The 13,490-nt window shown below is 40.0% G+C and overlaps 1 protein-coding gene across 10 annotated transcripts in view; it reads right to left on the reverse strand.

The window, feature by feature from the left end:
- CREM (cAMP responsive element modulator) overlaps window positions 1-13,490 on the reverse strand; it is a 36,907-nt gene that overhangs the window by 19,470 nt on the left and 3,947 nt on the right. For 4 of the 10 annotated variants that reach the window (XM_050970436.1, XM_050970438.1, XM_050970435.1 and 1 more), the window contains exons 2-4: window positions 12,227-12,339; window positions 11,558-11,675; window positions 3,529-3,675 (exon numbers count right to left, since the gene is read on the reverse strand). In XM_050970436.1, the coding sequence (XP_050826393.1) occupies window positions 3,529-3,675; window positions 11,558-11,675; window positions 12,227-12,267 (306 nt within the window). In that variant the 5' untranslated portion in view covers window positions 12,268-12,339. Of the gene's footprint in view, window positions 1-3,528; window positions 3,676-11,557; window positions 11,676-12,226; window positions 12,340-13,490 lie in introns of those variants that run through there. The other 6 variants (XM_050970441.1, XM_050970440.1, XM_050970442.1 and 3 more) reach the window with 4 other exon arrangements.

Raw genomic sequence — 13,490 nt, forward strand, 5'->3', positions numbered from 1 at the left:
GACATTTCCCGCCCAATATGCCTTCAGCAATCTCCTCATGGATCGATCTTCAAGCCTCTGGCATAATCCTTCAGAAGTAAAATTGTATTGCACAGCCAAGAAAGAGCCTGGGCATCCTAACTCAAAATTTTCATTCTGCTGGGGCCTCAGGATTAATAAATTATCTATTTGTTCTAGGACAAATAGTTCAAAAACAAGACCTCAACTATCTTTAAATTGTCACGTTACCCTAACAGCTACCAACAGGCCCCCTAATTTGTGAAGATGGCTGAAGAAGTTGGGAGCAGTCATACTTTAGGAAGAAGGTAAGGATAATTACAAGATGATTTAAGAATTTTAATGTGTGTATCGGTTATGCAAAGCATAGTTTTTGGTAGCAGAGGGAATGCAGAGGTGGCTTCTGTGAGAAGCTGCTAGAAGCTTCCATGATGTCCAGTAGAACAAATCCCTGATGGCTCTACAGATGGATGACCAGTGGCCAAGCCCAGGCCAATTAGGGATGGTGGTAACACTTCTGTGTTAACATATTTAGGAATAAATCAAAACAAAGGTTGGGGCACAGTTTCAATTCTAGCCAGAAAAGTGGAGGAGGTGAGAACATGTGAGGAAAACAACATGGAGACACCAAGGTCAGTGGAGGAGGAGGTGCTCTAGACGCTGGAGCGGGGATTTCCTCTGCAGGCCGTGGCAAGACCACAGTGAAGCAGCTGTGCCCCCACATACCATGGGGATCCAGGGGGGATGCAGAGATCCCCCAGCAGCCTGTGGGGGAGGTGCCCATACCAGAGCAGGTGGATGCCTTGAGGAGGCCGTGGTCCAGCAGGAAACCCATGGAGAGACAGGTCTTGCTCCCAAGTTAGAACAGCCTGTTCTTGAATGACTGCACCCTGTGCAAGAGCAATCCATGCTCTCCCAAAACATCAGTTCTGGAAGCCTCATTTGCCTGTGGGAGGGACTCACATTGCAGCAGTTTTTGGAGGACTGCTGCTCAAGAGATTGGAGCCATGCTGGAGAAATGAATGGAGAACTGTCTGCTATGGGAGGGACCCCACAGTGTCACTGAGGAACAACTTCTCTCCCTGTGGAGCAGAGGAAAACCTTGGGTGACGAACTGACCAAAACCCCCACACTTTGTCTCCCTGCACTGTCAGTGGGAAGGAGGGAGGGGCTGGAGGGAAAAAAGCTGTCTTCAAGGGCTTATTTTACTTCTCATTATCCTGCTCTGATTTTGTTACTTATAACTTCACTTTGTATCTTTAAGTTGAGCCTGTTTTGCCAATGGAATGTTCTCTCCTGGTCCTTATCTCAATTCATGAAACCTTTTGTTAAATTTTCTCTCCTCTGCCCAGCTGTAGCAGGGGAGAGTGAGTGAACAACTTTAATGGCAGCCTGGAATTTGGGCAGTGTCAAACCCCCACAATGTGGAAGAGGACATTTTCTACAAGAAATTTCAAAAGCTTTAATTTTCATCATGACAAAGAGAGAAATGAACACTTCAGATCACTCTAATGGCAAACAACCATGTCCATACTGTTAACAAACATACCATTGTAGCTTTTTCTGGACATCACTCAGATTTCGACTTTACCTATTTCAGTTTCATCTGCATTTGAACAAATTTAACTTCAAATTCATGATAAGTCTTTCCAAGACCTGATACACTATAGGGGGGAGCAAGCAATAAGTCAAATAACAATTTAAATCTTCCTACAAACAAAACAACATTTAACAAAACAATAAGAAATGCTATAAAAGTATTTTTTCATCTAAAAAACAACAGCATTATGAGAAAAACTTCTGAGCACTTTCCAATTGAAAAAGGCAGGTGTTTGAGGGAGAGGTCATGCAAGCTTCAACACCAACCTTCAGCATACTTCTTTATTTCTTTTTTAAACTAATATAATTTCCCAAGTTCCTCACTGTGGCAGAGACAAGGTAGCAAGTTAAAGCCAAATGATCTGGAGGAAATTCCAGGTGGCAGGATAGTCTACTGAAAAGGATCACAGAAGGGCTGAACACACTCTGTAATGGATTCTTCCACAGCATCTTCAAGGCCTTTCTTACCAGATAAAACCAAAGAAAAATCCTAAAACTAACTAGTCGGTATTAATTGGGACAAAACTTTCCTGTTTCTACTCCTTTGGGTAAGGGTGGACAGCCAGAGTTAACTCAATCCAACAAATAGTTGACTTCCACTTGCCTAAGATGACACAGCAGCAGCTGGCAAGAGATTCCTGAGAAATTTCTCCTTCTGAGCTTTGAAAAGTCCTCTATCTTTGCTTGTATGTCCTGACTACACTGACTAAAGGAACAGAAACTGGGAATTACTGATGTTCTTATTGAATAAAGGTTACTCAGGAAAATTACAGTTAGAAAGAATTCCTATAAAAAAAAAGTATTTGCTTTGAATAATCTGTTCTGACTTCAAGTTTGATCAAGTATTGGCACCTACCACACCTCTTTCCATGATGATCTAGGATTTCAAAACCTTGAGGTCCCATCATTTACACCTACTGCTCAACAGTAAAATATTAATTATCTGATCACGGTTTTATTATTTTTCTCAAATATAAATCCTACTTATACAGGTCTTTTTGTTTATTATACTGGAAATTTATTAAGAAGCCTCTAACATTAAAGATGGCTTCTCAAGACTGACGACACATGGCTTTTCCTTAACATGTTGCAATGGCCACAGGCAAAACCCTTTCCTCCTAACAGGGAGAGATGTATCAGCTTTCTTACCAGAAACAGCAATTGTATCTGCAAAAAAACAATTCAGCTGACATTTCTCAAACAGATTTTAATAAAACTAGAGCAGAAGCCTTCCCAGCTACAAAAAAAACCACCAATGGGAGGCCAAGAAATTTTCAAAACACTGCAAATTCATTCTCTCTTGCCTTTCCTACTTTTTAAAAACTCTGAAAAGTCTTACATGTTTTGCACCAATCCCTGTTTTCTAGTTCCAGCAACTTTAAACACATGAACATTTGCCACATAAATATGTGTTTTGAGGCTGCCTGTATTTTTGGTATCCACATCCACAAAAAGCAATATAAGATGCTCTAACAGGGTCAGATAGGGGCTCCAAACAAGGAACCACTTGGTACAATATGCTTACTTCTACTACGCCCAGACCCTTTCCAATAATAAAATAGGAGATACTTCAATATTTATGAGTTCATAGTCTCATTAAAACTCTATGTTCATAGAATTTAACAAAAATTTAAAACTGCAGGATACACTGAAGTAAGGCCATGTTATGACACAGATTTGCTATTGCGTAAGTTCAGACCCAAGTTCCAAGACAATTTCTTATAAGATAAACAGGAAGCATTAAGGAATTGCTACACAATGCTTGTAGAGCTGCTCCTGGTTGGATGTTTGCCACCTTTCTCCCTGCTGCTTCCTGTGCCATCTGAGTAAATCTTGCAGCACTGGTTGGAATGAAGAGAAACTGAAGATGGGCTGGGAAAAGAATTATGAGGTACCAAATATTCATGAAAATGTAACAATAAAAAAGCTAACCTGAACAGCTTGCATGTGTGGTGACTGAATGACTGAGGGCTGTGTGGCTTGAATGACACCCTGGACATGAACAGTTTGACCAGAAGGCAACTGCACTAGAGTTACAGCTGGAGATCCTCTTCCAGCACTGGAAGCAGCTACAGAAACCTGCAAAAATTACAATCATCATGTTTAAGTAAGATGCCTTAAGACTTCAGCAAATGCTTTTAGCAGTGATAGCTAAAACAGACTGATTTTGTTGCCATCTAAAAAAGCTCAGATGTATATAATTATCACACACAAAAATAAATTATTTTACTAGTAAAAGTACCAAAGGCACGTATCTTTCCAAATGATCTGGAAAGCTTAAAACTATACCCTAACAAACTGCAATTATTTGTTTTTTTTGTCTCCAGAGACTTTGTATTTTCCTTTCAATACAAAAAAACCCCCAACCCTCAGCCATCGCACACCAGATCTGCTGTTGCCAGCATGAAGGTTAGGAAGAACTTCCAAAAATGTAACAAAACCCATGCATATTCACTGGAGTAGAATGTCACTGCAACAACATAAAGGGCAGAATGTTCTTAGGAAGAAAAAAATTTACAACTGCTTTAGTTTTGCTTTGCTTATTAGGTAAGAAGTTATGCTTTTTGGATGGATGTCTCAAGAGACATGAGAATTTTTCAGATAATGAAAAATCACCCTGTTAAATAAAGCCATACAAGGACTTGTAAACTCATTTAGTTTTACGGACTCCTGTTACATATATAATTTTACGTATCAAGAAAAAGAGAGCTGGAGTGTTATCAGTGCTTCAAACAACAACAAAAATAAAGAACAGCTGAATCTTCTCTAAGCCTAGCACAGCCATAGAACAGCTTTCCCAAGCCTGTGACTCTCAACCCTCAGTGCTGAGGACTAATGGGTTGAGAAACAGTTTAACACCTACGGACTAAGAAATAGTTCAGTATTTATGTTACTGTTAAATCTATTAACAGAAACAAGCAGGGATGCAAAGGGAAAACACTATGATTGATCTCAATTTATGCGATGAAACATCTCTACACTTGGAAAAGGAAGACAATGACAAACATAAACCATATCATAAAAAGAAATGCTGTGTTTTTCAATTAAACTGCAATGAAAAGTCTTATTTCTATATTCTGCACATTCAATAATAAAATCAGACTCAAACATAAAATTCTGTTATTATTCCCTTCCTAGCTTTGTTCACAGCTCCAAAGGTATCCGGTATGAGCAGTAAACATAAAATGAGATGAGAGTAAGAAGAAAAACATTAAGAATGCTGAATAATTTAAAAAAAAAAACCAACTGAAGAAACGTTTGTACTTTTTACATATTTACTGAGGTTTTTTAAATTCCAAATATAAAAGCAGTTTTCATTCCTGATCCATAAGATATTGTTTGTCTACGAAACAAACTCTTTCTTGAATGAAGTAAAAAATTTTAACTACTATTGAGATACACTGCTATCAAAAAGTCCTGATGTTGGTTCAAATTACCTTGAAGAAATAATGTTTCTAGGAAACAAAGACAGGATCTTGTCAACATTCACTATGCAATTGTTCAATGTTGTAGGAAACTGAACCACTTTTGAAAAAACAGAACAATTAAGGGCATTTTTAACCCTGAAATGAGTTCCTTAAATCATTCCTTAAATGGCATGAACTAGTAACAGGAAATAGGACATACAAACCGTTTTCCCAGCCTAGTCAACAAATATTAATATTATGAGAAATTTATCAGATATAGATTTTTGAGATTATGCTCCGGAAAGTCTCAAGAAAATGCTCAAGTCTGAAGAGTATGATCTATTTTGTGCCAAAGCTTACGTCCTAAACCCAAGCTTCAATCAGCAATCACAGAGCAGTCTAAATGTTTACAAAGCATGCTAACTTTTCAAAACATTATAAAGGCAATTGCACCAAACCTTTCCATTTACTGTTCTCTTTGTGAGAATTGCCATTTGATACAATACTCAGTGGCTCAGAGCTCATCTCAAAGAACTTTCTGAGTACAGCCATATAACAGTAAAAGGTGAACAGTTTAAACATTTCTTTTTGGTACACAATGGGTCCGTCACACATAAGAAATAATCTGCACTTGAGATTAAGAAACTACATTCATTTTAAAACTCCTTATTCAGAATAATACCACAGGAAAAAAAAAAAAAAAAGACAACTTCATTCAGCTAATACTCTTTTGGACAAAAGTTTAAAGGAGAAATTGTTTTGTTTCCATTAATTCAGATACGAGATTAAATGAAGGGGTTTAAGTGCTAAGGGAAGAGGAGATGGTAATATTATAACATTTTCTAGGTTCATATTCTGCATCTCTTTTATAGATATTGGAAATTATTATTAGAATTTTGATTCAGATTTCCCTTTACAGTTTTTCAAGCTGAATATTCCTGTGTCAACTGACATACTAGAACATTTTCATGCTATCATGCGTAAATCCTGACTGAAACAGACTTGGCAAAGAAATCTCTTTCTGACATCAGTGATGAGCAATGCTACCTTTAACATCATTATTTCAACGAATGTCTGGTACAGCAACTGAAAACAATCCACAGAGGCAAGTCAGGGACACAGAGGGGAAGATTAACACATTCTATGGGTTCTATGCTCCTAGGCATGCAATACTCACATCCAATAGCTTCAATGAATATTAACCATGCAAGCCATAATAGCAGTATGGTCCCATATTTCAGGTATTTGGAAATGTAAGTGCTCCCTCTTCACATGGGGAGAGAAAAGTAGCCAGCAAGAATGACCAAGTACTGAAGCACACACTCTTGCAGAGAAAGAGGCTGCCCATCATTTATCTAACTCCAAGATACATGGTCCATCTGAACAGTTATCCTGGATATCCTGTGAATGTGTCAGATACTGTGAAATAGCTGCATGTTTATAACCCTCTAACATCAACTTTGCTAAATGACCAGCATTTGCACTTGGCAAGCTGGTTTTAGAGTCTTATTTACAACAGCCTAGCAAACTCCCATAGGTCTCAATCTCTAGGGAGTAAGATTTAACACTGTTTGATATCAAGAGCCCACAAGGACAACCCCCAAAGTGCTAAACTTGAACGGTCCCAGCTTGCAATAGCTACTCACTCCAGGCTCTGAAAATCTCCCTGAAAACATCCCTATGCTCACTGACAGCAGTTCTCACATTGTAAATCCTGACACATGTCTAATTCAGGGCCAGCACCAAGAGGTCAACAGATGGTATCTCAGACAAGGTCAGCAGACAGCTCTACTGATAGACAACATGACAAGGTTAACAAAAAGTGAATCAAAGAGGAACTCATCAAGATGTAGGATTGAAGAAAAAAAGAAAACACAACTGAAAGTGTTTTTATCAAACCTAAGATGGACTAAAGTACATTGATCTTACATTGTTATATTTATTGTAGCTGAGCACACAGCAACACAGAATGGCTTCTAGAAATCCTGCAAAAGGAACATCTACTTTCTCTTTGAATACCATTACAGATTTAAATCTTCCAAGATGTAAGTTTGACTACCATCAACACTATCAGAATATTCCAATACAAGTTTACTTCCTTGTAAGTACAGATCTATATATAGCAACAGATGATCTGGGCATGTGAGACACCCATGGAGCTCATCTCAAAACAGGTTGAGAAATTTTCCATCTCACACCTCTGCTCTTCCCTCAAAGACATCAAGCTTTTGTACAGGTGTTTGGCACATCTTCAACAGCTTATAACAACAGCCACCAATAATTTAACTTCTGGTAGCTGGATCAGAAAATATTACCATGTCAATTAATCAACTGGCTAAAAGTGACAGATGCAAGAAATGCAACTATAAACTGATTCTACAGTACAACATTTTATTTTAAAAAACAACCATTTAATGGACAAAAAGTGCATCTCATCTTTGCTAGTTTCAAATTTACTCATTTTTGCTTTAGTAGAAAAAGTAACTTTACTTTCAGCAGCAAAAAACTGCAGGAGAATAAAGCAGTATCTATGACGCAAACTAAAAAAAAAAAAAATGCAAACACTATTTTTTCCTGTACAAATCATGTATAATAGGTCCTCCATAGCATTGGAGGTCATCCCATCACACCACAGTGCTCCACCCCACACATTCTTAATGTCTCCTCTCTTTCCCAACAGGGGAGACATTAAAAATGCTTCAGCACAAAACAATCTCTGTCCTCTAAAGATTATCATCTTCTGAAGTAGCTGGTCCATCCTTTTAAAACTAAATGGGAGATATTTCTTTAAAAAGCCTATAGAGTAGGGGAAAATAAGTCAGCTGCCCCCCAGGAAGAAGAAAAAAAAAGGTGTCCACCTCCTATGTAGCCATATCCCTCAGCACTTTACTAGTCCCTCCCTGGCCAAAGCCATAATTCAATTAAATATCAAGCACATTAAAAACCAATACATTGCATCTGGACATAAAAACTCCACCTGTTTTACTGGAAGGGCAGTCACCTGCTGGGACAGATGCCCAGAGAGGTTCTAGAGACTCCATCCTTGGAGACATTTACATCCCAGGCAGACACAGTTCTGGCTGACACTGCTTGCACACACAGGTCAGACTAGATAATCTTAAAAGGTTCCTCCCAAGCTTGACCCTTCTACAATTCTTTGATAATACACAGAAAACCATAAATTAAAAGACAGTGTATTAAAATGTTTTACTTTTAATTTAATTTTACTTCTACTTTTGACTGACCAAAACCAAGGTTGAACAAATATTTTGTTAGAAAAAACACAAAGCTGCCATCTCCCCACTCTCTTGGAGATATTTGAAAAGGAGCCCTCAGTTTCAGTGGCCAGGCATTTTCAATCTCAGTAAGAATCAAGTCATTATTTTCTACTATTTCTGCATATTTGCAAAAAAAATTAGTAGGAGAGACAACTGGAAGTTGGCACAAGATGCTTTAGTTACTTGTAGTAGATGACATCTCTTAAAATGCATTCCTCCACAGGCCAAAGAGGGAGAAGAGGTCTGTGCTCCTCTGTAACAGTCAAAAGACACAGGCACAGCCATGAATTCCTCAGAAACACACAAACTTCCCATCTGGACCACCACAAAACTGGTCAAATGTCCCATACAGGGGCCTCCAGCACGCTTTTACCCCTCAACACCCAGGCCAAGCTCTCCATGACAAAGCGCCTCACCTTCCAAGCCAGCCAGGTAGGAACACAGGCTAAGAAAATCCTACTCATCTTAAGCCAAAGGAGTGTCTCACAAGGCCTGTCAGCAGGAAGTGCTCTGTCTGGGCAGCTTCACCACAACAAATGCTGGGGCACAGCAGCCTGAAGGCACTGAGGGCATGTGAGGGCTGCAGGCCCCAGGAGCCAGCGGCTGAGGAGATGGGCACAGGCCCGGAGCCCTCGGAGAGGGACAGCAGCACCAACCCCGCTTGTCTGGGAGCCTGAGAGGGACAGCAGCACCAACCCCGCTTGTCTGGGAGCCTGAGAGGGACAGCAGCACCAACCCTGCTTGTCTGGGAGCCTGAGAGGGACAGCAGCACCAACCCTGCTTGTCTGGGAGCCTGAGAGGGACAGCAGCACCAACCCCGCTTGTCTGGGAGCCTGAGAGGGACAGCAGCACCAACCCTGCTTGTCTGGGAGCCTGAGAGGGACAGCAGCACCAACCCTGCTTGTCTGGGAGCCTGAGAGGGACAGCAGCACCAACCCTGCTTGTCTGGGAGCCCAGCAGAGGGACAGCAGCACCAACCCTGCTTGTCTGGGAGCCCAGCAGAGGGACAGCAGCACCAACCCTGCTTGTCTGGGAGCTCAGGAGAGGGACAGCAGCACCAACCCTGCTTGTCTGGGAGCCTGAGAGGGACAGCAGCACCAACCCCGCTTGTCTGGGAGCCTGAGAGGGACAGCAGCACCAACCCTGCTTGTCTGGGAGCCCAGCAGAGGGACAGCAGCACCAACCCTGCTTGTCTGGGAGCCTGAGAGGGACAGCAGCACCAACCCTGCTTGTCTCGAGCCCAGCAGAGGGACACCAGCTCCAGCCACTTGCGCCAAGCAGCTCTGCCAGCTCCAGGACAGCTCTCTGAGATGTCCAACCAAAACCAGGGACTCCACTCCAGACTGTTACACCCAGCCTTCAAACTGAGGTTTAAGTTTTGGTTCAGTATTAACTGAAGGAGATTCATCAATACTTCAGAGTTATTCATTTTAACTGGAAGGTATGAGACCCATACCCCATAGAGCTGAACCTTCACACACAGTACTCAAGCATTAAATGCAGACAAACATAAAAAGTGTGATACATTGCACAATATAAGAGTGCAAAAACTCTCCTACAGCATCAGGGATACCTTTGTCTCTGGATCAACACTAAAAATCCCAAGTGACAGAATTCACAGATTGTTGTGGTGTAAAGCTAGGTTCTTCCCCTCAGCTGTGACTACTTCCTCCTTGCCTGTCTCCTGCCCAGTTCCGGATTACTGTATTAAGATCTACATTTCAGGAAGGGCATCATGAGATTGGCAGAAGTTCAAAAGATGCCCTTCAGGCCTGCGGTCATTGGCCTGTCCAGATGTCATTGTTCCCTGAGACCCTCCCCCTCCCACCTGGTTGGTAGCTCACCTGTCCTCCCCCCCCACCTTCCTGTGAGCTTAAAAGGCGTTGCGGCCATGCGGTCGGGGTCTGTTCAGAGCAGTACTGAGATTCGGAACTGTAATACCTTGGAATAAACTCTGGATTTAACTCTCCGGCAGAACACACTCTCTTCCTCTTCACTATCGCCTGGACTTTTCTACTAGAGGTAAACTGAGTTCTGCTTTGCATGGGCCTATCTCGAGTGCTTAATAGTAACTGCTTGCGAGCCGAAGGTGTCTCTGAGGAGAAATATCCCCAGTAGCCACTTTTAGCTCAAGAGAAAGCAATAACAGATGTCTTCTCCAGAGACTATTTCACAAGCCAATAGATTTTACACATCAATCATCCTACGAAAATTTGAACAGAACTGCGAAAGAAGAAATGAGGGGATGACATCAACAAAGCAAACCAAATAAAATTCTTAAAGAAAAAAAAGAAAAAAACTGAACAAGCAATATTCCCAATGCTGCATGCATCAAAACCAACAAAAAAAGGTTGATAAATATTTTACGCTCTACTTTGTGTCTGAAGATCTGACAAAAAGAGCAGATGCTTTCAGTTTTAAAAATGTATTTATAATGTAGATCAAGTATCTAACATAACAAATACATGGCATCAAATCTTAGCAAATAACTTCAAACTTCCAATGATGAAAAAATTTGGTAAGGCTTTTTTTAAAATCAGTTCTTTTATTTAACAAAGGGCTTTTGAAAATCCTTTTAAGTGGTCCAGACGCTTTTCTGAAGCTATAAATCTTAGTACCGTCAGGAACACGATTTCTCTCAAGTGCTGAATATTACAGTACATATTTTTAATGTTTGAGAATTGTTACTATATAATCTTCTATCCATTTACAACCAAACAATAATCCATTGAAAACATGTAATGTATGCTTTTAGAAGTCCAGACACCGTTATTGGATACACAGGGATGAAACGAAACAAGCACACATTAAAAATGTATTTGCAATTAGATTAAACACACTCTGTACAAAAACTGGAACTAGGAGATAACAATGGCTATTTTTATTCATGTTTTCATTTTTGTTATACAACACAACTTCAAGATACACAAATGGTTTAGATATGTTTGATCTTGTAGCCACATCAATTCCTTAAGACTGTATCCCATGACTATAACAATCACCTTGTGAAAGTGAAAGGAAAAAATCCCTTTGTCTACTGATCCGTCTTGTCTGAAAGGGCTCCTAAAAATGCTACTTTTTAACAGACCCGATGTTATATTAGTCCTTTGTTAACTACTAAAGGCATATCTTCCAGTATACCTTTGCTATATTTTTCCTATTTAATACCAAGACTTATAAAACATGAGAATACCATAGAAATTGATTGTTTAAAAATCATAGCAGCTCTGAATATCACTTCATTGATTCCTCTCATCTTTCCACACTTCAACTTACCTCAGATCCTGAGGAAATCTGATTCTGGCCTGGCTGATTCTGAAGGTGACCAGCACTTCTCTCTGTCAGAGAATCCACTGCATTGTCATCCTGTTCAACCATTTCCATGGTCATCAGTCTAGAAGTAAGTATATACACATTTAAATAACTCAATACAGGGAGGTATATCAGGCAGCTAGGGAGAATAATTCCAAACTATTTTATATTTGGAGAAGACAGAAAATAAGTATCTTTCTGTCAAAATGAAGTCCTTTCTTCATTCCCCTGTATTAAAATATTCACTCATATAGCCAGGAGCTCTAAAACAAGTATTTTGGAAAGCTGCAGGGAGAGGCAGTTCTGGAGATGGTTCCCAGGAAGGGACAAGCAGAGTCCCAGGGTCCCATGCAGTGCTAGCAGTGCTGCCCACAGAAGGCCCCTTCAGCCTCATGGGCTGCTACAGCCCTCTTGAACCTTTCAAGATGCCTACTCCCTCCCTGCTGGCATCTCCACTTAAATTCTCTATAAACTACTCATGGCTCAGGAGCCACAACAATTCTTCTCACTTTACAGATTTAAAAGTAGGATAGATTTCATTGAAAACTAAGAACTTGCTGACCCTCAACTTAAACTAAGAGTTTAAACTTTGTAGAGAAAACTTCCAAATCTGCTATATAAAAATGCAATTACCTGACAGCTCCTTTTCGATATTTCTTGGCACACTTAGTCATAACGGAAGGTGTGAGTTTTAAAACAAGAGCTTGGATCTCTTCGGCTCCCTTTCTCTCCTACCAAACCCTGCACTGAAGGTGCAACATTGAACAGGTGATGTCAAACATTGCCATGGCAACAGGTCAGTTTACAAACAGAGCAGAGACAGGATAGGGTCAGGCAGAGGCAGGCAGGGCGCCCTGCAGGCACGCTCCCACCTACACCCTACTTACACAACCACTGACAGCCTCAAAAGGAAGACATGATATTAGTTGAGAGATTGAAAAGGCAGCAAATCTCGGCTCCCCAGGTTCAGTTTCCATAACTAGGGGATGACAAGCCTCACTGAGGCCAAAGTTCAATTATTTCTGATAGTTACTTTGGTTTCTTCTCAGGACTTAGACTGAGAGATGCAAGAGGCAGGCAAGGACAGCTACCCACCTGACTCCGAGGCTCTGGAATTCAGTCCCTGCTACATTAAATCAAATTAAATGTAAACCAAACTCCTTTTGTGGCACTAGTTTACAGAACATTCCACAATCTTTGAAGAGAATAATTTTTATTAGTTTTTTAAAAATCAAAATTTTGCCCAAAATAAAGGCATGAAAGTATGAAAAGATACCAAGTCAAATGATGCAGAGAAGCATATTTCTAGCTCATATGCCTCAAATGGTGCTCTACTGACCAGATTTAACAGTACTATAGCCAATGGTAGTGAAGCTGCAAAACAATTTAACATTTTATGGGTTTACATGAGTATTTCTGCTCAGAGAAGTTACATACACTATGCCAGTATCAATTAATTCAGATTAGAACCATAGGGAGTTATTTTACAACTAAAATCTTTCTACTTTTTTCTCTTACTAGTTACCACTAATTACCTTTTTGTTTAGATACAATCTAATCAAATATCGGCTGAAATTCACCAAAGTCTAACAGCTCTGGGGAAAATGTTTTCACCAAGCTTTTCACCTTAATTTTCTATAAGATGTTATCTAATTAAAATATTCTGGTTTTATATATATGCAATATAATAACAATAATAAAGTAGGGGAAAAAAGTTCTTCCTTTGTAAACTAGGGTCACCCATAAAGTCTCAAATATGAAAGGTTTATGTGGTTCAAGTAAGAATAAGCTTCAGAATAGCTCACACACCAAGGAAGAATAAATAATGCCTAGGTACTGGCAACATATTCATTGTAATCTCTTCCTAAAAATGGAAATATAGTCAGAATTAATTCAC

The sequence above is a fragment of the Serinus canaria genome, chromosome 2 (assembly GCF_022539315.1).
Source record: "Serinus canaria isolate serCan28SL12 chromosome 2, serCan2020, whole genome shotgun sequence".
Classification (NCBI taxonomy): Eukaryota; Metazoa; Chordata; class Aves; order Passeriformes; family Fringillidae; genus Serinus; species Serinus canaria.